We start from the raw sequence: 26,834 nt of genomic DNA, 5'->3' as shown, positions 1-26,834 counted from the left end.
TGATGTTGCGCAGCTAAGCATGGCCTAAGAGGAGACCCGTTTTTTGGTTTTTCATCCAGTGCTATCTCTGTGCTTCCACTCCCAGGCTAGAATCTTCCACGACTAGGCATCTGAGTGGCCCTTGGAAGAGCTCTAGCTGGGCCAGCCCACACTTTCTACTACTCTTTGTGCTCAGCCCCGATCTGAAGCTGCTTTTTTATGTCACCGAGACTCTTATCAGATGTGAAAAAGCAGCCCAAACAATGGCAGACATTTAACCTAGCCTTTGGAGGTGAGCTTGCTTGCTTGGGTGAGCTCCCAGGAAGGACTGAATCAGGCCCTGTAGCCAGGCCCCAGACACCCAGAGATACAGACAGCCCTTCCCCCCTGCGTCTGGCCCTCACCGGGCAGGTGAAGGCAGGTGAAGACAGGTAACATACCTTGCTCCGTGCTGCCTGCTCTTCTTTCTCCAGATGGCCTCTGAGAGCACCCCTTGAATGTGGGGGCTCCTCTCCTGGCTCCCAGTTTTTAAAGAACGGCCTCACCTCTGGAGACTCCCTGGCTGGGCGTAGCCCACTGCAGGGCGGGCCTCAGGAATCTGGCGGCTGGCACGCCCATCTGCCGTCACAGCACCCCCATCCCCCCAGGACAGGACTGGGCAAGTGGGTCGGTCTCAGAGGCCTCACAGCGAGCTCATCAGTCCCTGGCTGCCCATGGGTGTCCTGGGTGGGGGGTGGTTGAAGGGAGCCACTGCAAACAGAAAGCACCAGGCAAATGTCAGTGACTCCAGGGGGGCAGGGAACAGCACTCACATTGTGATAGACACCACACTTGGCACTTTCCCAAGGCCTATAGGGGTCAGCTTCCTCTTGTGTCCTGGACCACCCTGGACAGAAGACCAAGCAGAGGACACAAAGGTCAGGGCTATTATATATGGTATTATTGCCCAGACCTGTCACTGGGCTTCAAGGGGAGGAGAACTAAACATCCAGGACCCTGGAAAGCACCAGACCCCTCCCAAGGAGGGGGGAGGGGAAGTGGAAAAACCCTACTTCGTGGGGAATTTGCAGACCCTTTAGGTTCATCAGGAAGGGGTCAAAGCCCAAGGAAAGCTTAAGGGGAATAAACAGGAATAAACTCTAAATGCCTACCCTCCGACTCCCTCTGCAGGTTGGCAGGGAGCCCCAGGACAGGTAACTACCTGTGAGTCACTGCCCCCAGCTCAGTAAGGGCTGGTCTCGGGGCCCCACCCTTCCAGGGCAGGAATGCCAGCCTGCAGGGCCAGAAAACAGACCTGACTGCAAGTGGTGGAAGGAAAGGTTAACCACAACTAGACCCACTTCCCCTGTCTGCCCCCTCCCCCCACCGGGCCTGAGAACACAGCTTCCTTTGTGGGATTCTGGGTGCACCCTTGCCTTAGGGCCCCCGGGCTGAGAGCCACTATAAATGGCAGTAACAGACCTAAATGGAAAGGCTGGTCTCAGAGGACACTCATCCCCCAGGTTAGGGTCAGAGAGGGCTTTTAGAGAGATCTGGAAGGTCACCCAGTCCATATCTTGGCACTGTTGAACTGGCATTGTCTTGGAACACCGCTCGCTGCCTCAAAGTTTCTATTTAAAGGAGACTCTTAACTATCCAGTCCAGTCTGTCAGTGTCTCCTAAGCAAGAAGTTCTCTACAGTTTGAGGGTAAGTCCAAGAAATTGGTTGGAGAACCCTTAAGGGGAAAATGTAGAATTTTGTGGATTAAACCGGGCGTTTCTAATCTCAGGTTCTAATTTAGTCCAGTAAGCTTAGGTGGGCATGGGAAGTACTATAATTAGCAAATGGGCAATAAGTTATTTACACACATAACAAACACTCCAATAAATGTTAGTGTCTTGACCCCTGTAAGAATTCCAGTGAAATCTGGTTTAACTCAACAAGCCACAGTCAGTACGAACAGCTCCCCTACATGGGCCAGCCTCTGCAACAAGAACACAGAGAGACCCCCATCACATCCTCCAGAGAAAGGTCACTGCTGACACCCACCCCACCTCCTGGGGCTTAGAGTCCACCCGCTTGGTCTGTGTCTCCCCACTTCTCCAGCTCCCTGAACTCTAAGCTTCCAGGAAGTCTTCACCCTCCTGGAACTGCCCCATCCCTTGCCCACCACCAGGAAAGAAGATGTGACAAAGAACTCATTAATAGTTAACCAGCAGAAGGAGCCGGTGTGGCAATCCCAGACTGTCAGACGAGGTGGGGCAGGTGTGTGGTGGGCCGCACATTGAGTGGCTGGGGCCCTTCAAATCCCCCTCCTTCTCCTCCCTTATGAGGCCAGGAGCCCGGGTAAATAAGCCGTTAGTGTTTCAGACTTCACAGGCTGGGGCAGGCCCCAGGAGTGGTTTCGCTTCACAGAGGGAAATGGCAATTGCTCCGTTTGGGCACCCCCACACTCTGGGCCAAATCCAGGACAGTGTTTCTGCAGACCCCCAGGGTAGGCTTGTCAGCCTCACTCCTCAGGGATACTGAGCACTCTCCAAAGGGGATCTAGAACCCTCAAGATGGCAGGGCCCCAGGCACAGGCTTTGAACTTCAGAACCCAATTTGTTCACAGACAAGAAGCCTAAAATAGAGCCAGAGGCTGGGTTAGGACCTGGCCAGGGCTAAAGGGCAGGTGGGGGCATCACTACAATGCCCCAGCCTCCCTTTTGTGTACTCTTCCCTCTCTAACTGCTTCCCATCATCTTGTTCTGGAGCCCTCAGCACCACCACCCTCCCACCAACACCCCCCCCACACACCCCTCCCACCAGCCCTGGCTCATTAGAACTTGAGCTTAGGGAAATGGCTACTCAAGTTATCCTTGACTCCTGTCTCTCTTGCACCCAGATCATCCTATCAGGAAATGCTGTTAGCTCCCCTTCCAAAGGCAAACAGAACCAATCACGTCCACCCTCTTGGCCTGAGCCTCTCTTCCTCAGACTTCTGCAAATCCTTGAACTTTCCTCTTCTTCCTCCTAACTGGTCTTCAGTAGACCCTCTTCTGTTCAGAACCCTGCACTAGCTCCCCATTATGGTCAGGGTCAAAGCCAAAGCCCTTAGAGACATCTGCGAGGCCCTATGTGATCCAAACACCCCCATGATTCCTCTGTCTCTACTGATACTGCCCCTCACTCCTTTCACCCCAGGGGCATGGCCTCCTAACTGTGCCTCCAAACCACCAGGCTGCTTCCGTCCTAGGACTCTGCTGCCTTGCCTGGGTACTTCCTCCCCGTGGAACACTGTCCCCTGGGTGTCTACAAGGCTAACTGGCCTACCTCTTTCAAGTCTTTGTTCAAATGTTACTTTCTCAATGACTCTGACCACCCTATTTAAAATGACAAGCAATTTCCCTGCCCAATCCCTGTCCCCAGCCCCCAGCACTCCCAACCCCACCTATCCTACATTATTGGTGGGCTGGGTCTTTCTGGTTGTGGTGTGCAACACTTACCAGCTTTCCACCAACTATATAGCTTACCTATTAATCACGTTTATTTTCTGACTCCTTCCACCAGAATGACATGTTCAAGAAGGCAGAGATTTTTGTCCCTTTTGTTCACTACTGTTTTCCAAGTGCCTTGAAATAGTGCTTGGCACATAGCAAGTGCTCACTCTTTGTGTAACGAACAGGTTCACACCGAAGTGTAAATAAGGGATGTAGTTTAAGGAGTCCCCATGCACTGTGGGTGTATTTGCGTTCTCAGAGGGGACAGTCTGGGCCTCTAGTCACCGGAATGGACGGCTTATAGTGGAAATTCCTGTGGCAGTCAACTGCAGAGAGGGGGGTCTTTCTGGAGGCACCTACCCCCAGATTACATAAATGTCACCATGTTGATGTAGGCAGCATCCTGTGTGCTTATCAGTCATTCCTGGCAATGTCTCCGACAGGGTGTGGGGGTGGCATTAGAATCTCCAGTCTCCATTATCCATCTGTCAGGCTCAACCCATCCAAATCGTCAGGGAGATCAGCCAAGATCTGATCAATGAGAGATCAAGGGATAGGGAGCAAGGAGAGGGAAGGAGAGAAGAAAGGAGAGGAGTTTAAGGTGGATAAGAGAGCCTGGTGCAGGCTGTGAATGCCGGATCACAGGTGTCGGTAGGAAGAGGCACCAGGTGACTAAGGCCCAGGCACCACCTGAACATGGTGAGTCATGGCTGAGTCTTCGTGTGTGGGACAGGGTAGGCTCCAGGAACAGCCCTGGGGATTCGCCATGTGACTCAAGCTGGCGTGGCCCTTCACACCTGCACCATAGCTCAGTGGCCCAGACATTGGTCACTCTTCCGTGCGCCTCCCCCAAAACCAGAGAGAGACAGTTTATTATGTTACTGAGCACAGGCAAGAACCCAGCCTCAGACAGAGGCCAGCAGAACAGGGGCCTGGGATGCCTGTCAGGGGCTGACTCTCTTTCGTGCCCTTCTCTCTCCCCTACCCTCACCTCCTCAGCCTGAATGTCTGCCCAAAGGACAACGGCACACATTGGCTTGGGCCTGAGGTCCAGGAGAAATCAGGCAGTCAACTTAAAATAACTACAGCTAACATTTTACCAAGTGCTCAGGGTGTGCCAAGCACTGTTCTAAACCCTTTATATGTATTAACTCATTTAATACTCACTACATCTCTGTAGAAGATGACACTTAATCATCCTTCCTATGCAGATGAAGAAAATGAGGCACACTTTCAGGAACTTGGTCCCAGCTAGTAAGTGCTCATTTGAACCCAGACCAGTTTGCTCCAGCGCTCATATTCTTAACCATCACTTAGAGCCTAACATCACCTAAATTCCCTGTCTTTCCCTTTGCTAATCTTTGACCAGAACCCATCAGACTCTGAACTTCGTGTTTACCAAACCTAATCAAGACCCAACATCTCTGAAAATGCCTCTTTGAGCTCTTACTCCAAATCTTGGAGGACTGGTGTTAGCTGGGCGCTCCTGGGGAGGCAATGATGCTGTAGGAACATCCAAAACAGACACCATTAAGTGCCTTCCTGTTTGTTTTCCACGTTGACAGGCTCTCTTGTGTGGGCAGAGATGAGGAAGGGGCTGGCATCCAAATTCCCCATCTCAGAGGCTCAGGCACATACTGGTAGGGTTTCCCCTCCACGCTGACAGGGAGCTGTTCTGACTGAGGACTTGAGTACCCTATAAGGAATGGAAAGAGAGAGAAAGTAGCCGGAAACACATCACAGTGACCTAAACACAGTGTATGTGACAGGATGACACAACTTCCGCCTCGCCACAGGAAGGGGGAATCCCCTCCCCTGAGGTCAGGCTCCTGGGTCACCTCAGCTCCTTCTATCTCCCAGGGTACACCCCCAAATGCTCCACCCTTCCCTCCTGAGGGGTACAGCTCAGTGTAGCCTGCAGCTTGCTGGAGTAGAAAGCTGGCCTATGTCTGGCCCATTGTTGGCTGGCTTCCCAGAGAAGAGGGAAGAATATGTTGGCATTTCTACCACCTGTACTGTGGGTTCCTGACCTTCCTCTAGCAGACAAGCCAGCTCATGACCAAGCATTCTCCACCCCAACCGCCTCCACCTCTGCTGTCCAGTCACTGTCCTCAGGGTATTAGGTTTTCGAGATCTACACCCAACCTCTGTGACCTTTGGCCACAGAGATGCCATGTGGAGCTCCCCATGTGGCCATGGCCCAGCCGGAGAGGAGAGAGACAGATGCCTGAAGGGGGCAACATGCAGCCGCGCGGCAGGTCAGCAGCCTTTGGGGAAGACACGGAGGGGGACTGTGGGCATTTGCCTCAGGAGATCTGCTCCCCGACCTAGCAGAGGGCTGCCAAACAGGACTTCAAACTTCTAAATACAATCCCAGAAAGGGCCAGTAGGCCGACAAACTGAACATCCAAATGTTCAGACTGGCGTTTGTTGACGGAGTATGGGGAAGTGAGCACTTCGAGGTTTGAGGGGGGAGGGGGGCATCGGTGTATCTGGCTCCACATCTGGAATTAGCCCCAACTAAAGGCTTTTAATCAGCACCTCCTTGCAGTGCTTGTGGCCGCATAGGGTCCACGTATAGACTGGAGCATCTCAGAAATCCTGGTCCTAGCTCCAGCTCTGCTTCTCAACTAAAGTGTAAACTAGGGCAAGCCCCTCGCTGGGTCTCATTTTCATCATTTGAGAATACAGGTGTTGGATTTTACTGGTTCTCAATCCAGGCTGTCCCTCAGAACTACTTGCAAGACTTACAAAATCACAGACTTAAGCCAGGCCCCACCCCCAAGTTTAATTGGCTTGCAGAGTGGCTGGGGCATTCAATGTTTTTGAATCTCCCCTAAAGCCCTCTCCAGTTCCAGAATGTTCTGCTCTCAGGGTGGACAGCAGTTAAAGCCCGGACCTCAAGGTGAGCGAGGTGAAGGTGAAGGTCTTGACTCTGCACCCCCAGCTGTGTGCTTTTGCACAACCAAAATGGCTTGCCTACAATGGCAATATTAGCCCTCTGCCTCGTGGATCCTTATAAAGTTTAAAGGAAACAATGCAAACTTGTGGCCTGGCTAGGTGCGTCCTCTATAAAAGATGTCTGTGCTCACGTGCACATCACATGCAGGCGTCAAGGCCTATGATAAGCAGAATCTGCAGTTGTTCTTATCAAAATGCAAATATCAATCCCATCCAGATATTTCATAGCTCACTTACCGGGCAGCAGGCCATCCACGGAAGCCCCAGGGCCCAACCCGAAAATCTGTGCTTTGTGCATTCCACTCTGTGCCTTAGGGGCTGCAAAGTCCTCAGAAGCCATGACTTGGACCAGAAGGGATGAGGGGACACTCCGGGGGCCAACGAGCTAAGCTCCCGAGAGCAGGGCGATGCTCCCAGCATTCCTGCACAGGGAAGGACAGAGGGTAGAGGGCAGGGAGTGTTTACAAACAGAGAATAGAGGGCAGAGGAACAAGTGTAAGGATAACAGACTTACTGTTTTATGGCCATCAAGATTTAGCAAAACCAGAGTCCAACACCTGATAAAGATAGGAGTCAAAGCTGGTCTGGGCAGATGTTTTGTTCTTAACTCAGGGCAGCTGCCTAGCAAATCTGAGGGCGATAGATAAAAGGCACTTTCTTTTCCTGGGGCCTTTGTTTTACACAGATCAAAGCCTGGGCAATATCCCAGCAGAGAAGGGTGATGAGTCTTTATCCAATCTCATTCCTTCCCTTGAAAATGTGAGTCAAAACTGACTCCCTTCTGATCTAAAATACTGATAAGAGATTTAATACTGATAAAGAGGGAAAAGCTGATGGGATACTGTTAAGTGGGGCGGGGGGGGGGGGGGGAGACTTAGAAAATAAACGTACATAAAATCTACTTAACTCTAAAGAAAACTAATATTCAGAGAGAAGACAGGGAGAAAATAGCCATGTTAATATTTCCTATCTCTTTCTTTCTTTAAAAAAATTTTTTAATGTTTATTTTTGAGAGAGAATCACAGAGTGCAAATGGAGAAGGAGCAGAGAGAGAGGGAGACGAAGAATCTGAAGTAGTCTCCAGGCTCCAAGGTGTCAGTACAGAGCCTGACACAGGGCTCAAACTCACGAACCGTGAGATCATGACCTGAGCCAAAGTCGAACGCTTAACTGGGGCCACACAGGTACCTTTCTTCCTTTCTTTCTTTCTTTCTTTCTTTCTTTCTTTCTTTCTTTCAGAGAGAATGAGTGTGAGCGAGGGAGGAACCAGCAGGGGAGGGGCAGAGAGAGAGGGAGAGAGAGAACCCCAAGCGGACTCCACACCTAGTGCAGAGCCAGACACGGGGTTCAGTCTCACAACTGTGAGATAACAACCTGAGCAGAAATCAAGATTGGGATGCTTAACCAACTGAGCCACCCAGGCTCCCCTTCCTGTCTGTTTCTATTTCTCTGCATGCCTTCGTCTTCTATAATGAGCATATTTTATTAGAATAATCAGTAAACATAAAGTAAAAAGCATCAGGGTGAAGACAGTAATTTTTGTTCATCTACAAACTATTAATCCATCTCTCTTTGCTCCCTCCTCTGCCCTGAACCACTATACCCAGGGACTGCCCAGGAGTTCACTACAAATTTTCTAAAACATTGTAGATTTTGTAAGATATGGCTTCCCTTTCTTAAGAAAGATTGCTTCTTGGGGCTGTTAGAGTTCTTATGTCAAGAAAGCCCTTAGCATAGTTCCTCAATAAATGTATGTGCTAATAAACGTGTAAGGAAGAACAGACAAAAAGAGAGGGAGGGCAGAAAATGTAACAAGTAACTACCAGCACCTTATCTTCCTGCTTGTATGTCTCAGGGCAAATCAAAAGAAAGAAAGAGTCAGTTCTGGTTTATCTATATTTTGAGGGGAAAGAGGAAGTGAGGATAACTAAAATTCCCACCCTCATCCAACTTTGCCTTTCCCATGCAATTCTCCCAGAATAACATACCTAATTCTGAACTTCCCCATTGCTCACTCAGAAATTTGCATACCCAGCAGCTCCCAGTGCTCAAGTATAATCACACATTTGGATTCCTAACTGTGATGTTGCTTCTCTCGATCTGATGTGTGTGCACTGTCCCCAATGATCCTTGTAACTAGCACTGCCAGATAAAATACAGAGGTCCCAGTTAAATTTGTATCTTAGATAAACAAGGGACACCTTGTCAGTATAAGTAGAACCCCAAAGATTGCATGAGGCATACTTATACTAAAATAGGATCCATTATTTATCTGAAATTCTAATTTTACTGGGCTTCTCATATTTTTATTTGCTGAATCTGGCAAACTTACTTGTAGTAGATGGTTCACTCATGGCTTCCAGACTTTTCCTAACCTGCACACCTTCCTCTAGAAGTTCCTCCATCTGTCAGCAATCTTCTTAAGATATGGTGCTTAGAAGTGAACACGGGTGTCCTGGTGTCCAATGTCTGACATCATGGCGGCATGCTCTGGGCATGAGTCCCTTGATCAAAGACCTCTCCAGGTGAAAGACCAAGAACTAAACAACAGTATAGAGAACTAAACAACCTGCATCATCTGGAGACTCTGTGTATGCTTCCCTGGACATGAGAGGTTGCATTTACTCCTTTGGTTAAGTATTACTCCAGAAAGAAATAGCTATGTATTTCCCTGAAAGAACAGAAGGGAACAAAATATTTTTCTGCTTTTGCTATGTATAAGGAACCATTCTAAACACCACGTCTACAGTATCTCACTTATGTATCCCAGAAGCCCTAGAAGGTGGCTCTTTAAAGGAGATATTATTTCCCTTTTTTAATAATTATTAAATTATTAGCCTCAGCATTATTAGGTAGCTTGAAAAGTTTACGAGGTGTTAGAGACTGAATATGTCTGCACCCCCCCCCACCCCCCGCCGCCAGATTCATATGTTGAAACCTTAACCTCAATGTGATGGTATTGGGAGATGGGGCCTTTGGAAGGTAATTAGGTTTAGATGAGGTCATGTGGGTACAGTCCCCACATGGGATTAGAGACCTTATAAGTAGAGGAGCAGACACCAGAGCTCTGCCTCCACTGTGTGGGAACACAGTAAGGGGACACCTGTCTGAAGCCAGGAAGCTGGCTCTCATCAGGAACCCAATTACTAGCACCGTCATCTTGGCCTTCTAGCCTCCTAGAACTGTGAGAAATAAATGTCTATTGCTTAAGCCACCCCATCTATGGTATATTATTTGGGTAGCCCAAGGTGATGAAGACACAGAACTAGCATTTTAATCAGGTTATGCTGCAGTAATAAACTAACCACAAAACCTCACCAGCATAACACAACAAACATTTATTTGTTGTTCGTACAAAGTAAAATAGGAGACAATGGTGAGGGGAGAGGTCCTCTGTTCTATAGCCATTCAGGGACTTCTGCCATCTTGTAGCTACACCAACAAGGACACATGTCCTTAATGATCATGACAGCAAGGATAGAGGAGTGTGGAGAAGTTCTCCCATATTCCATGCTTCAGCTCTAAAGTGGCACCGTCATTTGGCTTACAACTTATTAGCCAGAACTGCTCAGAGGGCGCCTAAGTGATCTTCCTCTGTGCCCAGAAAAGGAAAATGCAATACAGCGTGGTGAACAAATAGCACTGTCTACCACAACTAGTATATGGTGAAACCAGAATCCATCAGCGTATCTTTGAGTTTCCAAAAATCCATATTCTTTCCATTGCCTATCTGGTCCTCCCAAGATTAAGGGAATCTGTTTTTGACAAAAAGGAAACGTCACATGGAATAGTTTGTGGAATACAACATCTCAAGGAAAGTGATAGGAAAAAATGGCCTGGTGAATATTTTAGATTTGCAAAACCTGAAGCATCACAAGTGGTATCCCCTTGGAAAACCTTAGAAACATAGCCCATGAGATCTCTACAAGATGTAGACAGAGGATAAATATCTATGAGACAGGCAGGTTGCTCTAGTTTCTGAGAGAAAAATCACGGGGGTTGGGGGCGAATCTTCAAGGAAAAGATTCTGGTATGTTGTAGGGTGACTAACCACTGCAGTTTTCCAGGATTCTCCTTGTTTTAGCCCCAGAAATTCTATGTCTCAGAGAACACTCTTTTGTCTCAGACAAATGCTTGCTCACCTGGTTGTACATCGATACTTCTTCTCCCAGACAAGTTTTGAACATGTCACATCAGGTGGCTCAGTAAACTCTGTATGAAGATGTGCGATGGTTCGAGAAAGTGAAGTTGGCTCTGAGTCCTAGAAAAACCTGAATGGAATAACACATGAGAATAAGACTCTCCCCCAGGGAAGAGCTCGCGAAGCTCCTGTGTGAATATTAGACATCTTATCAAAGCAGTTGTCTTCAAGGACCTAGGGAAAGAAAACAGCATTCCAGTACAACTTTTGTTCTGGCAACTCTACTCCTGCTGTTGGAGCCTGAAGTACAGGAGGCTCTTCCCAACCAAATCACACCAAGGACCCATATTGAGCTTATAGACACATTAACATCTCTATCTTGTCTCAAATCAAATACTGTTAAAACCATGGCCTACACCTTGAACTTTTGCCCTTCTTCAGAGGTATATGCACATACATGTACACACATAGACACACACACATGCTTTTGCACTTTTTCCAGTGTACATTTCATCTTATTAGCACTCGGCTAGCGCTCCATTTGCTGAGCTGGATTTGGTATGCACTTTGACCTGTATGCTTTCCATCATCTCCAGATTAAAATACCAAGTCCACAGCCAGACTCTCAGGTGCTGCTGAAAAAGCTGCACATTTGACCTTATCTCAAACAGCAACCTTCACACAAGTGCTCTGATCCAGCCATTTCATTCCCTTGACCATATTTAGGCTCAATTCATTCAGCTCTGCCTGTCTGCCTGGCCATCTCCATCTCTTGTGTACTTGGATAAATTCTAAATCCAAGAGTTGGATCAGGTTCCTGGATCAGTGATGACTTCTCAGCTATTCTTTGTAAATCCTTCCCAAGTCCCAGCAGCAGACCTTACTTATACAATTCAAGCAACAATCAGCACTGTTCTGTTTGTAAATCCCTTCTACACCAAATTTACATATTAAACACTTATTCAAATTTTAGTTATTTTGTGATTTGTCCCCAAACCTTGATTGTAAACTCTTTGACGACAGGAATGACCCTTGGCCATTCTTTTTATCCCCTAATGAGTGCGTAGCCCAGTGTTTGTACATAGTAGGTGCTCAAAAACAGATATTGATTTATTAGTATGGATCCATAGGGCAAGGGAAAACCTAACAAAAAGTGTTGAAAAATATGCTGTCATGAATATTGCCACATAATTCCCTTTCAGGACAACATAGAGAGAAAAGTAAATATTTTTTCTCCTAAGAACTAGAACCCGAGAAAATTCATGATGAGCCAATCTGCTGATCAACAGGTTCTCAAAGTTAGGCCTCCTATTCCATCTACCATGGTTGGTACTTGGGGAGAGAAAGGCCAGGAATCAAAATGGCAGTATTTTTGGTTTGGGGAACTGAAATACTTCTGTGCTCAGGCTATGGACCCAGGCCACTCAAGGCATATAAGACCCAGCTTTTAGAATAGTCAGAGGCAATGAAAGGAATAAATGTGGGTCCAAGGGAGGAAAGGGCACAAGTGGAGAGAGGTTCTTAGGACACAAGAACTCCTCAACATGTTTTAAGAATTCTTTGTTACTCTCAGAGAATCAGGGAACATATGTAGCCTAAGGTCTGTCAGTCCCTACCTGTCCTTGTGCTGCCAAAGATAATGTATTCCATTGGTACTTGTAGGCCCATTCCAACCCTGGGCCGATGAGCACCAAGCCTAAGACACTAAAAAACCCCTTCCCACAACCCAACAGGGTCTCAGAATAGTTGTCTCTCAAAGTTCATTAACTAGGGCCAACAGTGTCCTGTTATCCCTCCAGCTGTCCTGGCGGCCTGGAATTGGATGTGAACCCTCCCAGCAAATCAGACTGTGTACATAACACCCCTCCACCCCCAGCTTCTATCGGCTCCTCATCCTCAGAGCCTGGGCTTTTCTTCCGGCTCTCCTCATCACATGTCAGCAGACTCTTTTGACTTTTGACCCAGAAACACAAAAACATCCAGAACCATTCATTCACAAAACAAATATTTACTGAGCATCCACCAAGCAAGGCACCCAGTGACCAGTAGTAAATAAGTCAGACAGAATCACTGTCTGGAGGGAGACTACTGTCTCATGGGACACAGATGCTAAACGCACAATTACCAAATAATTTATTAATTACATAACCAGAGTGATCTCAACTTCTTTAGCCATCCAAATCACCCTTTCTTCTACTATCAAAAAAACCATAATGCTGACAGTTCTAGGGAAATGCTAGCAGATAATACAAGTTGATTCTCGTTGCCGTTTGTCCTCAAATACTCACAGCTTTCTTTTAACCATCTCTCTGGCCTATTTTGACCTCAAACCCAAAGACACAATCCTTCCTCCATTCCCCAAAGAACAAAACACATAGCTGCTGAGTTTAAGAAATTGTACTGAAAATTTGGAAGTGACACAGGGAAACTACGACCTAAAAATAAATACTAGTTTTCATCAGCCCCAGAATTCACCCAACATCATGGCATGTTCCTACTGCTCTAAGCCTTGACCAGGTTACTGGAGCCAAGGGCCTCCCTCCGTGTAACCAGTCAGGGTCCTCCCTTTTCACGAACTCACTTCTCCCATCCCACCCCATGAAGACAGCCTTTTACGGGTAACAACCCAAGGTGGCCTACATGCATTGGTATTAATCTACTCACAGCTACTTGCCATACATCAGCATTCATTCATTCATTCATTCATTCATTCATTCTGTTCATATTTATTGAACACTTATTTTGTACCAGGCATTGTGCTAGATGAGGACAAACAAGATAGCAGCAAAAAAGACAGACAAGAGGTAAACAATAAACAAGTAAACCAAAGACTAAATCTGACAATTACAAATTTCAACATTTTTGTGAAATATTATTTTAATGGGATGATATAGTAGATATGGATCTCAGGATATTGGGAGTGCCACTTTAGAAAGGATGGATAAGAGTAGTCTCTCCAAGGAGGCGACCTTTGGGATGAGATTTAGGGCTGGACTTCCAAAGGGAGGTTAAATGTGTATTTAAGGTGCCAGCAAAGTAGAGGTACCAACATTGTTTTTACAAATTTTTATATTTAAAATTTTTTTTAAGATATGGAAGTAAATATCTTGGGCAAAATTAGAAGGCTGTATGTAAACCCCCAATATACATTTTAAAATTTAATGCTGTTATTTTTATTTACATGGGCAGGGTGGAAAGCTCAATCTTTTCAGGGCTTAGGACCTCTAAAGTCTTGTTTAAGCCATAGGAGATACTAGAATCACCCACAGGAATTAAGGTGGATCCACCTTGGGGACCTCCCAGGCAATGATGGCTTTTAAAAACTCCCAGGATGATTCTAAAGTGGAGCCAGGGCTGAGAACCACTGACCTAGGGAAATACTGTAGATGGAGAAGAGGAATCATGGTAGGACACTGGAAAACCCCCAGCATTAAGAGAGTAATTCATAACCTTGGCTGCACATTGGAATCACCTTTAGACCTTTAAATATTACTGATCTTTAGGTCTTACTTGGCAAGATTTTTTATTTAATTGATCTAGCCTGGTCTTCAGAAATGTTAAAAGCTCCCCAGTGATTCTAATGCATGTTCAAGATTAAGAACCACTGACTGATAGAAAAGAAAGATGTAATGAAGGAAATCTGGGAAGAAGAAACTAAGGTGGAACAATGAAGAAAAGGAGAGTGCAGTGTCCCTGAAGCAAAGAGAAAAGGTGTTTCTAAAAGGAAGAAATAGTTATTATCTGTTGAATGATAAAACCCAGTTCATTCAATAAATATCCCATTGGATTTTGGTGGGGTGGTGGTAATGGAAGCCAGATGGACATGGGCAAAAGAGTGAATGGTTGATGAAGAAATAGATATAGTGATTGTAGACAACTGTTAATAAACAATTTTAGTTATAAAGAGGAACAAAGAATTCAGGCAGCATCTGTAGCCAGAATTGAGAACCACTTCCCAGATGATTTCCTACCGTTCCATAGATTGAGACCCAGTGCTCTGCGTCTATAGACCTTTCTGCAATGATGGAAATGTTCTATACCTGTGCTGTCCGATATGGTAGCCACTAGCTACTTGTGGTTGTTGAATGCCTGAAATGCAATTCAGGTGACTGATGAACTGATTTTTTTTTTAAGTAGGCTTCATGCCCAGCGTAGGGCCCAACATGGGCATGAACTCACAACCCTGAGATCAAGACCAAAGCTGAGATCAAGATTTGGACACTTAACCAACTGAGCCACTCAGATGCACCAGAATTTTTAATTTTATTAAATCAGCTGTCCAATAATATAACTTAATCATGGGGGCACTATCCCATCCTATTCACAAATGCTGGGGGTTTTAAAGGGCTTGTACATCAGGGGCCATCTTAAAATTCTGTCTACCACATTAGAAATGAGTCCTTTGCTAAGTCATACGGTAGTTCTAGTTTTAATTTTTTGAAAAACCTCCATATTGTTTTCCAGAGTGTCTGTACCAGTTTGCAATCCCACCAATAGTGCAAAAGTGTTCCCCTTTCTCCGCATCATTGCCAACATCTGTTGTTTCCTGAATTGCTAATTTTAGCCACTCTGACACACCTGTCCATTGACTGACGAATGGATAAAGATGTGATTCTACCAGTACTAGTCAGCGATGAAAAGGAAGGAAATCTTGCCATTTGCAACAACGTGGATGGAACTGGAGGGTATTATGCTAAGCAAAACAAGTCAGTCAGAGAAAGACAGATATCATATGATTTCATTCACATGTGGAATTTGAGAAACTCAACAGATGAACATAAGGGAAGAGAAGGAAAAATAAGATAAAAACAATGAGGGAGGCAAACCACAAGAGACTCTTAAATACAGAGAATAACTGAAGGATGCTGGAGGGGTGGTGGGTGGGGGGGATGGGTTAAATGGTTGATGGGCATTAAGGAGGGAATTTTCGGGATGAGCACTGGGTGTCATATGTAAGAGATGAATCACTGGGTTCTACTCCTGAAGCCAAGACTACATTGTGTATTAACTAACTTGAATTTTAATTTAAAAAAATAATAACGAAATAAAGAAACGAGTCCTTTATTCCAAGAGGGCTCCTGGTCTAGAGTCTGGATGTGAAGGGAGAAAATCAGATTTGGTGATACATACTCTTAGAACAACTACTCCACAGGCTGATTTAAGAATAAGACCTATTGCTCTGCTTCACCCCTAGCCCAAGGCAAACAATATTTCCACAGTCCCCATATTCCCATCCTTTCTCTCTTGTCTCTGTTCTCTCATGGGGTATTTCCCCATTTCCAAGATCTCAGCCACTCTCAACTCACTGAAACCTCTCAAATCTTCAACTCCCAACCCAATCTCTTTCCAGAGCTCCAAATTCATGATTCATATACAACCACTTAATGACCATCTTTGCTTGCATATCTCACAAACAGCCCAAACTCATAATAACCAAAATGGAACTCATTCTCTTCCTCCTCAAACGTGTTCTTCTTTCTTTTCTCTCCAAACCTGGGAGTCACCTCTAACTCCTTTTCTCTTCTACAGCACTAAGTCTTCCAGCTTTACTTACAATGCCTCACTCAAATCTGTCTCCCTCTATCTGCATTACCTTTATCTCAGCCTAGTCCATGACTACCTGAATTACTCTAAAAATATCCCACTCGCTGCCTCTCATCTTGCTCCACTCATGTATTCTTCACTCCAATAGTGATCTACTTAAAATGCCAACCTTGTTGAACTGTGCTGCTGTCTGAAATCCATCAATTTCTCTGACCGCCAGCAGGATAACCAATTCAATATAAGATAAATTGATAGCTATGATTAAATAACTCAGTGGACTTCGCATTGTGCTAGCCGTGAGAACAGTGTACTGAACAAGACAGAGATAGTTGCCACCTTCATAGAGCTGACAGTCTTGCAATAGAAACAGACAACAGTCATGAGAAGGAAAGTGAAATGGCTGTGGGAACCGTGCAGCACAGGGTGCTTCCCTCATCCGAGCAGCAGGGAAGGCTTCTCTGAGACAGTGAGAGGACAGTGACACTTGAAGAATGAGTAAATGTTCACCAGATCAAGGGAAATGAGGAGAGTGTTCCAGGTGGAGAGAACAACACGAGGAAGGATCTGAAGTTATGAAGGAACAGATCAGTGGGGCTGGCACCTAGAAAGTAAGGGTTGAGGGATATACAATGAAACTGGAAAAAAAGGCAAGGACAAAGTCATGAGTGAACTTATACATCATGCTAAGAATCCAGGGCATTATGCAAAGGGCAAGATGGGGAGCCATCGAAGGGTTCTAAAAAGAAGAATGACATGATAAGTTTGCTTTCTTTTTTTTTTTTTTTTTTTAAGATTACACTGGATTGGATTGGATTGGATTGGATTGGATTGGACTGGACTGGACTGGCTTAGACTGGATTGGATAGGTCAAGACCCAATGCAGAGAGACCAGTTATGAGACCACAGCAATAGTGCAGGTAAGATGATGAGGGTTTAGACTAGGAGGGTGGCAAGGGGGATAGAAAACAAAGTCAAGAGGTATTTAAGAGGCAGAATGATAACTCTTTTTTTCTGGGGGGAGCAAGTGAGCAAGGGGCAGAGAGAGAGAGGGAGGGAGGGTGTGGAGAGAAAGAGAGAGACAGAGAGATAGAGAAGTAGGGCTCACCCAGGGCTTAAGGCTCATGTTTTTACCCAAAGTGGGGCTGGAGCTCACCCGAAACCAGGCTCGTGCTTACCCAAAGTGGGGCTTGTGCTCACCTGATGTGAAACTCGAACTCACCAAGTGAACTCATGAGATCATGACCTGAGCTGAAGTCAGATGCTTAATGACTGAGCCACCCAGGTGCCCCAGAATAACAAGTCTTGATGATCATGTATGAGAGGTGACAGAGAGAGAGGAGAAAAGGATGACTCCCAGGCTTACAACCTGGGCTACCAGATAGATTGTGAAGCCTTGACCAGGAAAGATGGTGGTGCAAGTTTTGGAGGTGGAAATATCAATTTTGGCTTCAGATATGAAAAGTTCGATACCTGCAAGATATCCAAGTCAAGATGTAGACTAGGCAGGAAGATACAGAGGTCTAGGGCTCAGATGTATATGTCATCTTTACAGAGCAATAATGGAAGCCTTGCAAGTAAACTAAATCACCTGAAGAGAATGTGTAGAGTTTAAAAAGAGGTTCCAAGACTGAGTCCTGAGAAGTGCAAAAGTGAGAAAAATAGGTCGTATAGAGGTTGTATAAAAGGCAAAAGTGAGAAAAAGAACTAAAGAGTGTCCAGAATAAAATAGGAGGAAAATTAGAAGAATATGACATGGAAGCCAAGAAGAATGTATTTCTAGAAGACGGGAGTGGTCATTAGTTACTAGACATCACATATGTAGGTGACCATATGCATAATTGTTCATTATGGTTTCTGTGCCTACTACTTCCTCCTCATTTCCTGCCATTTCCCAAAACTCATCCTTTATGTTCTGATACCAGTTTTGCTTAACTTCTCTTGGACCCTGAAATGTATTTTCATACATCCTACCCTTTCTATATGCAGCCCTCTTTCATTCCAGTCCTCCCCCAACCCTGAGCCCCCACTCCCAGAGTCACTGATGAACATCATCCAACCTTTAATACCTTCAGCTGCTCAGGCATCATCCACTCTTGGGCCTTCTTTGACAACTTCCTCCCCAAACTGAATCAATATAGTACCCATTCTACTCTATTTGTTTCCCTGGTGTATATTTCTATTACTGTGCTTATCCTAGGATATTGTAATAATTTATTTAATGTCTGAGTCCTCTACTTGACTATGAGCTTCATGAGGGCAAAAGCAATGTTGTATTCTGGGGCACCTGGGTGGCTCAGTTGGTTAAGTGTCTTGACTCTTAATATCAGCACGGTCATGATTGTGAGATCGAGCCCAGCATCAGGCTCCACACTCTCTCCCTCTTTCTCTGCCCCTCCCCTTTGCTCTCTCTCTCAAATATATTTTTTTTAAACAATGTTGTATTTTGCTTTCTATAACTATACTTAATACAGTAACGGATACATGGCTGGCTTCAACAAATGTTTTTGGGGTTTTTTTCCCCAAATGTTAATTTATTTTTTTTGGGGGGGTGGGGCAGAGAGAGAGAGAGGGAGACACAGAATCCAAAGCAGGCTCCAGGCTCTGAGCTGTCAGCCCAGAGACCCACGTGGAGCTTGAACTCATGAACCACAAGATCATGACCTGAGCCTAAGTCAGATGCTTAACGGAATGAGCCATCCAGGCGCCCCAAACCAAATAGTCAGACATTTAACCAACTGAGCCACCCAGGCGCCCCTTCAACAAGTGTTTTTGGATCTTATTGCTGACTATATGTCACCTGGAGAATGTGAATGACCTGGGTTAGGATAAAGGACTACAAGAATTGCTGACACAAGCAGGGGGCAAAGACAACAGAGTAATGACTGAATCAATGACATGTATTGATTGCTTCATTTGTGCCAGACTGCTAAGCCTTTTCCAGTTCTCTAGCTCATCCAGTCTTTACCACATCTCATTTCATAGGTGTTATCATCAACCCCACTTTACAGATGAGGAAATGGAGACTAGAGAAGTTAGGTCACTTGTCCAAGGTCAGACCCTGGTAAGAGAAGACAGGTCTTGAATGAACCCAAGTCTATTTGACTCCAGAACCCTATTCTGTTAAGTCTAGCTGGGATTTGAGCTTGAGAAAAATTCCCTGCGCTGATTCAACCTTACAAAGTAGAGCAGTGCGATTCAGACATGGTCTGTGGGCAGTAGGGTGTTGCTCCCAGCACATCCTGCATGGCCCAGCAGATAGTGACTCTGCTTGGCCAGAGGCCATGAGGGACTAAAGCAAAATGTCTACCAAGGGTCTGTTCATCAGTGTTGATTTGCCAAGACCCTGAGGCCCCAGGAGCAGGCTGGAGGAGTGCCCCAGAATAAGCCAATCCCTGCAATGTCAGACACTATGTTGGGAGTGGAAGTGAAAGGTGAGGAAGACAGAGTGGAAGGAACTAAGCCAAGTTGCCAGGTCTTGGGCAATTTTGACCCCAAGGCTCTAAGCCAAGGACAAGCTACTGTGCCTAAAATGACATCCCAAGAGAGTCTGATCATTTTGTAATCTCTGTCTCAATACTGACTTTCAGGTCAATCTAACTAGTATTGATTAAGCCCCTATTATACATTAGCACCATGAAAGGTACAAAGAGCTGGTCTTCCACAGAGACAGGGCAAGCCCACAGGGAACAATGAGAGAGCTGTAGAGAACAGTACACAATGCAGTGCCAACCCGTGCAGAATGAGCCACAAAGGCAGCTGAAATTCACAGAAAAGAGAGATCAGGGTGTGCTGGTGGCTTCTCTGAGTACATGAACTGAAGGAAGGAAGACAGAGGAGAAAGACAACTGCATTTCAGGTAGGAAGATTATGAGCAAAAGTGAGGCAACCACAATGAGAATGGACTCGGGCTATGAGAAACCCATCTGCGGAGCAAAGGGTTCTTGTTAGAGAATGGAATATAATGTTAGATGAGTAGGGAAGGGCAGATCATAGAAGTATCAGATTCCAGGAATACTGATCAAGTAAATCCAATATGCAGAATCCAGGTTCATGTAGGCAATGAGAAATGATCTGGGATTTAAACAGGCATTAAGAATAAAAATCTAATTTTAGGAAGATTTATTTGGTGGTAGTGTTAGAAATGGATTACAGAGGAGAAGACGAAAGGCAAAGAAGAAGAAGGAGAAGAAGGAGAAGGAGAAGAAGGACAAGGAGAAAAGAAAACTGTTAAAACCCAAAAACAGTGGGGTGCCTACTGGTTGGTTCAGTAGGTAGAGTTTGCAACTCTTGATCAAGGGGTTGTGAGTTCAAGCCCCATGATGGGCATAGAGCCTACCAAAAAAAAAAAAAAAAAAAAAAAAAGAAAAAAAGAAAAAAGAAAAAGAAAAAAAAGAAAAAATACCCTAAATGCTTCTTTGAGCATCCACTAAACATCTGACTGCATGCAAACTTAATAAACATAGTCCCTCCCTTGCCAATCCAACGGAGAAGACATTAATTAATCCCATAGTTACCTATTAAGAACCTACTATATGTCAACAATCATACAAGGTTCTAGGGACACAGTGAAAAGCAAAACAAAGTCCCAGCCCTCACTGAAGCTTAACATGGAAGACAACAACACAAAAGCAAACCAACAGTTCATCAATATAAAGTCAGGTACTAAATGCTATGAAGAAAATAAATAGGACACTAAGTAGGGAATGGTGGGATAGAGCCGTCAGGAAAGAAGCCTCTCTAAGAAAATGCCACAGTATCTCAGGCCCAGAGAATGGGTAAAATGGAGATGCACTGCTAGCCACAAGGATACTGAGGTGACTTCATTTGTAAGAGTACAGAGAATATCGGGAGTCTTGTTTAAAGTGTGTTAAGTTTTTGATAAAAGCAGGAGATTCACACAGAAATGTCTAGCCTCTAGAACTCTAATCTACAAAACCAGAGGAAGATAAAGGTTAGAGTGTAGGTTTAAAAATCATCCGTTAAGGGGCACCTGGGTTGCTCCATTGGTTAAGTATTTGACTTGGACTCAGGTCATGATCTCAAGGTTTGTGAGTTCAAACCCTTCATTGGGGCCAGTGCAGAGGCTGCTTGGGATTCTCTGTCTCTCCCTGTCTCCCTCTGCTCCTCCCCCACTCACTCTCTCAACATAAACAAATAAACTTTTAAAAATAAATAAACTAAACTAAAATCATGTATAAATTTAAAAATCATATAGAAATAAAAATAAAATAAAATAATAAATAATAATAAATAAAAAATAAAGTAAAAATCATCCGTTGATATTTGAGAGATGAGAAACCTCTCCAACTAGCATACATGAGATGAAAGTAACTCTAAGGACTGAGTGTAAGATTTACAAATGATTTTATCCTATCTTCTATGATGGATGATCTTCTCCCTCCTGCCTCCTGGAATACCAGGGGTGAGCAGTGACTTTAGGCAGCAAGGAGCTGGTAACAAAATAATAATACTAATCATTGAAGTTCATATACAACCAATCATCCAAAAGGCCTCGGTCTCCTGTTCCTTCAATCCCCAAAGCACAGTTGTTGGGACAGCTCTATCCCACCTCTGTACTTATCCCTAAGACTACCTGTTGTACCTTTGTGACTGTTTCCTCTGCAGATGGCTCTGAGTATTTTAATGTTTGGGAGAAAGGGATTTGGAAAGCAAAATAAACAAAATTTTTAAAAAATTTTTTGTAACATTTATTTATTTTTGAGAGAGATGCAGTGCAAGAGGGGGAGGGACACACAGAGAGAGACACACACAGAATCCAAAGCAGGCTCCAGGCTCTGAGCTGTCAGCGCAGAGCCTGACACGGGGCTTGAACCCACGAACCATGAGATCATGACCTGAGCCGAAGTCGGATGTTTAACCGACTACTGAGTCACCCAGGCACCCCTGTAAACACAATTTTTTTAGTTTTATTTATTTGAAAGAGGGAGAGACAGAGAGAAAGAGAGAGAGAGAGAGAGAGAGAGAATGAGTGGGGGAGGGGGAGAGACAAGGAAAGACAGAATCTCAAGCAGGCTCCATGCCATCAGCACAGAGTGCTACGTGGGGCTCGCGAACATGAGATCATGACCAGAGCTGAGATCAGGAGACAGACGCTTAACCAACTGAGCCACCCAGGCCCCCCGAAAACAAACACACTTTAAACTAGCCTTTCCTACCTTCCTAGAAATGGCAGAATTAAATGTTAGGATAGACTCCAGGGTAGGGTGACCAACTATCCCAGTTTACCCAGAGCTGTCCCACTCTCAGCTCTGTTAATTCTTGCACTCAGGGAAACCCCTCAGCCCTAGGCACACTGAAATGGTTGATGACCCTGTAGCTAGTCCGGCCTTCAGAGCTATAACCTGTGTCTGACCTGTGTGTTGCAACACAAGGCTTTACATCTCTAAAGTGACATCAGCACAAAGCACATGCTTAGTTTCTCAAGCCCTACCTAACCTGCTACCCTAGAAGTTGGGTTCTCTTGCCCCATTAGACAGAGGAGCTATCAGAAATTCCTAAACATGAGGTAGCCCTGGATTCCTCAGCCTTCGGTTCCCATCATCTCCCACTCAGCCCCAGCTATCACCTAAACCAGAAGCACCAAATGCACTGGCAACTCCAATCCATACCTCCTGCTGCTGTGTCTGTCTCCGTCTGGCCAGCAAGCTGGTGGGGTCTGGGGGTCAAAGTCAGATTATCAAAGAGGGGAAGAGAGGAACTTATCTGAGATGCTGACGTATTCTGCCACAGCAAATCACAAGAAAGGGGAACTGTAGGTAAATTACAGTCTGCTGACCTTGGAAGACATGCGGTTTTCGTCTATGATTTACAGAAATACCGGAAATGCTTACCATTGAGTCAATTTCAGAGTTTTGGGTCCAAAGCTGGGCTGACTCACTTTCAGAGAAGAAACCAGGTGAAAGCTCTGATATTAAGGTACACATCGTACACTCTTCCAGAGGCCACAATGTTTGGAACACTCACAAATCTTGAGAAAGCTCATGTATCATTTCTGCCAGGTATTGGAGACTTCTCCAAAATTGTAAGGAAGATTCACAGAAAATGCCAAGATTGATATTAATCTCAAATTGGTCCCTTGTTGCGCAAATTTCCCGTCTGACAACATTAAAAGAACAATAAGCACCAGGACACCACCGTCTAGGAATAACCCCTGTTGGGCCCCACGTCACCTTGACTGCTTGGGTACAGACTAAAATGTAGAATTTTACAAAAGCTATTTAAGTAACCTTGCCCAATCTGCAAGCATATATAGATCTTATTACCTGAAATACTAATAGCCACGGCATAGGGTAGTTATTATTGTTGCCTTTTTTAACCAAATTGGGAAACTACCTCAGCACCAACCCCCCCCCCAAAAAAAAAAAAGATTACTGTTAAAATTTGCAAGGACTCAAACACTTGATCTCTGAAGCTGCCCTTTACCCAGTCCCTCCTCACAGCACTCAGCCTATGACAAACTGTTGCAAGATTGCATCACTGACCTTTACAATTTTCTGGCCAGTCTGATTTCCCCCTCCTCCTCCTGCCCTCTCCCTTCACTGCTTGCAGCCCTTTGGCCCAATTGCCTCTGCTTTTCCCCTCTTGCTAGCTAACTCGGATAAGTGGATAACCAAAGTTTTATCCTTACACCCTATCCCAAGGTGACGATGTTTTCACCCAGGCCAAAATGTATCTTACTCTCCTCACACTTGCTTCCAAGAATGCTCTCTCTTTTTAAGTCTTACTTAAGTAATGTCTATTCCTAAAGCCAGGTTTAAACTCATGACCCTGAGGTCAAGAGTCACATGCTCTTCTGAACTGAGCCAGCCGGGAGCCCTCCAAGAATTGTCTCTTTAAATCTTACCCAAACCCTCTATTCTCACCCTTCCGCCCCTGTTTCCATAAGCTGAACTGGCTCTGTGGTATGGCACCCCCAGACCCAGGGAAGTGGCAAATAATTATTGAGAGCATAAACTAACTGCATTCCAGACCCGCAGAGGAAATTTACCAACAGCCCTTTTCCATCTTCAGGTCCCCCCAAGCCCCCAAACTGCACTTCTCAAGTAGGAGTGGGGATCATTGGATTTAATGGTAGTTCCCTGACACAGAAGTACATACACCAACAGAGGCAAGCACAGAGACGTATCACACATACACCTGCAATTAAAGGATACCCTCGATAAATAGTTATCTATCAAGTTACCGTAGCAATGCAAGCACCTGTGAATAAAACCAGTCAGGCTGGAAAGAAACACAAGCACACACAAAGCCTGGAGACCTGTTCTGTTCCTTAACCACGATCCCTCCCCTTGCCTTCTCCCCTCCGATCCCCACGCCTGTGGGAAGATGACACCCCTTAGGAATAAAAACTAAAGATTTTCCGGTTAGGTAGAACCTCCCCCGCCTCCAACCCATGTCCTCATAGGGGTCCCTCTAGGGTCGCCCCAGACAAGGGAAGCTGCGCACCCACCCACACTTCTTAAGGAGGAGTCACGTCGGAACTGTACACGATACCCAGGGTGCCGGGTCCTCACCCTTGTGCGGACCCGGAGTGGGACCTCCTGCTTTGCGGCCGCACCCCACCCCGCACCCCCGCCTCGGTCTCCCCTGCCCGGGACTCTCAGCTCACACCGCCTGGAGGTGCACTGCTCGCGGCCGCCTCCCCTGGGCCCTTCCCGGTCCCTCCCCTCCCCCGCCCCGCCCCTTCCCCTTCCTCACCCCTGCTTCCTCTGGCAAGAACTGCGCTGGCCCGGGGCCCTGGGAGACCGATAGGCGGGTCTCGGAGGAAAGATATAAGCGGCCCCGGGACGCTGCCAAGGTGCCAGCTGCGGAGTCTCCACCTGGAAGAGCCGCGGCTGCCGAAGAGGAGGAGAGCGCAGAGGCCGGCCGGACCCCGGACGCGCTGACCGCCGCCGCGCCGCCGCCCCCCGCTCGCGCTGCCTCCCGCTCGCGCTGCGCCTCCAAGGTGAGCCCCGCGGGGCAGAGCGCGGTTGGGCGGGGTCCGGGGCGGGTCCCCCTTCCTGCGGGACGCCCGAGAGAAGGGTGCTCGGGAAGGCCGTGGCCATCCTTCCGTGGCTGAACGGGCCCCTTTCCTGCGCCGCTTCTCCCGCAGGTCATCCCCGCCCCCGAGATGGAAACGGTGCAGGAGCTGATCCCGCTGGCCAGGGAGATGATGGCCCAGAAGCCCAATCGGAAGCTGGTGAAGCTGTACGTGCTGGGCAGCGTGCTGGCCTTCTTCGGCGTGGTGATCGGCCTGGTGGAGACTGTGTGCAGCCCCTTCACCGCCGCCAGCCGCCTGCGGGACAGGGAGGCAGCGGTGGCCGAGCTGCAGGCCGCCCGGGAACGGAAGGTCCCGGAGACCCAGGCCCCGCTAGAGAAAGGCAAGCAGCAGGAGGCCGTCCTCTGCAGCCGGGCGCTCTCCAACCGGCTGCACGCCTCCTAGGACCCCTGGGAGCCGGCAGAGGGAGGGGACAGATAGCCTGAGCGTGAGAAGAGAGCGCGCGTAGGGTCAGGCCCAAGTGGGAGAGAGCAGGAGTCCTGTGCTGTTTGGACTTACATCTGAGAAGCCACTGACTTCTAGAACTGAACTACCACACGGATCCACCAAAAGGAGTTTGGGATTGAGTTTTGCTGCTGTGCAGCACTGCAGGAAGACACATACAAAACTATGTATCTTTGAGCTATCTGAGTGCATCTACCATTTTGCACTAGGGTGGAAGGAGGGGAAATGCTTTTTATATTATTATTATTAAGGTGACCACCATTTTGCATTTTGAAATAAAAATCTTTTTATACTATATCTCAGTATCTGATTCCTTGACCATGTTTCCCTGGGGTGGAGAGATAGCAAGGAGGGTGAGCATGCTGGTGAAGGGGCAGGAGCACTGTGGGAAGAGCAGCTCCCTGAAGCCAAGTCAGCGTTTGCTTCACTGTTAGGGACCCTGATGTTCATATTACACGCTTGTAAGTATGCTGAAGATTTGTTTTTGTTTCATGTTAGGGGTGGCAGGAGAGAAACTTCTATACCTTGCATCAGACTTAGCATTTTAAGATCAGAAGATAAATCAACTTCTCAGATGTGAGGGCGATCTGGCCGCCGACATCTGTCCCCCGATTGATCGCCAGGGTTGATTCGGCTGATCTGGCTGGCTAGGCGGGTGTCCCCTTCCTCCCTCACCGCTCCATGTGCGTCCCTCCTGAAGCTGTGAGCTTGCTCGGTCGAAGAGGACGACCTTCCCCGATAGAGCAGGACTGTTCTTCTGTCAAGGGTATACGAGTAGCTGCGTTCCCCCGCTAGAACCTCCAAACAAGCTCTCGAGGTCCGTTTGTAGGAGAATGTAGGGTACTCAAGCTTCCAAGACTCCAGACACATCCAAATGAGGCGTTGCACGTAGCAGTCTGTCTTTCTTAAAAAAAAAAAAAAAAAAAAGATAAATCAACTTTTGAGCTACAGCACACTAACAGCAGATACAGATTAGTTCTAGGGCAGAAAGACTATTTGCCACCTCACACCGGACCAGAGCCTCCTATGACTGATACCTTTCTTTTAACTGTATATATTTTTTAATATTGATTTTATTTTTGAGAGAGAGACAGAGCGCAAGCAGGGGAGGGGCAGAGAGAGAGAGGGAGACACAGAATCCGAAGCAGGCTCCAGGCTCCGAGCTGTCAGCACAGAGCCTGACATGGGGCTTGAACTCAGGAACCACGAGATCATGACCTGAGCTGCAGTCAGATGCTTAACGGA

The 26,834-nt window shown here is 46.4% G+C and overlaps 2 protein-coding genes across 3 annotated transcripts in view; one reads left to right on the top strand and one right to left on the bottom strand.

Annotated features, from left to right (window-relative positions):
• Positions 1-24,886, bottom strand: part of LAMB3 (laminin subunit beta 3) — a 62,170-nt gene extending 37,284 nt beyond the window's left edge. The window contains exons 1-5 of one of the 2 annotated variants that reach the window (XM_049634228.1): positions 24,806-24,886; positions 10,545-10,673; positions 6,640-6,824; positions 4,892-5,137; positions 420-729 (exon numbers count right to left, since the gene is read on the bottom strand). The gene's annotated coding sequence lies outside the window, so the exon portion shown is untranslated. The remainder of the gene's footprint in view (positions 1-419; positions 730-4,891; positions 5,138-6,639; positions 6,825-10,544; positions 10,674-24,805) is intronic. The other variant, XM_049634229.1, reaches the window with a different exon arrangement.
• Positions 24,887-24,969: 83 nt separating this feature from the next.
• G0S2 (G0/G1 switch 2) lies at positions 24,970-25,887 on the top strand. The gene is made up of 2 exons (XM_049634230.1): positions 24,970-25,052; positions 25,200-25,887. The coding sequence occupies exon 2, from the start codon at positions 25,218-25,220 to the stop codon at positions 25,527-25,529; it is 312 nt and encodes a 103-aa protein (XP_049490187.1). The 5' UTR covers positions 24,970-25,052; positions 25,200-25,217; the 3' UTR covers positions 25,530-25,887.
• The last annotated feature ends 947 nt before the right edge of the window (positions 25,888-26,834 follow it).

Source organism: Panthera uncia, chromosome F1 (assembly GCF_023721935.1).
Source record: "Panthera uncia isolate 11264 chromosome F1, Puncia_PCG_1.0, whole genome shotgun sequence".
NCBI lineage: Eukaryota > Metazoa > Chordata > Mammalia > Carnivora > Felidae > Panthera > Panthera uncia.
The sequence above is the reverse complement of the archived record's forward strand: the minus strand, read 5'-3'. Positions and strand labels throughout refer to the sequence as shown.

Bases quoted from the DNA above. Each gene is read 5' to 3' on its own strand.
- G0S2 (XM_049634230.1), top strand. From the start codon at position 25,218: ATGGAAACGGTGCAGGAGCTGATCCCGCTGGCCAGGGAGATGATGGCC.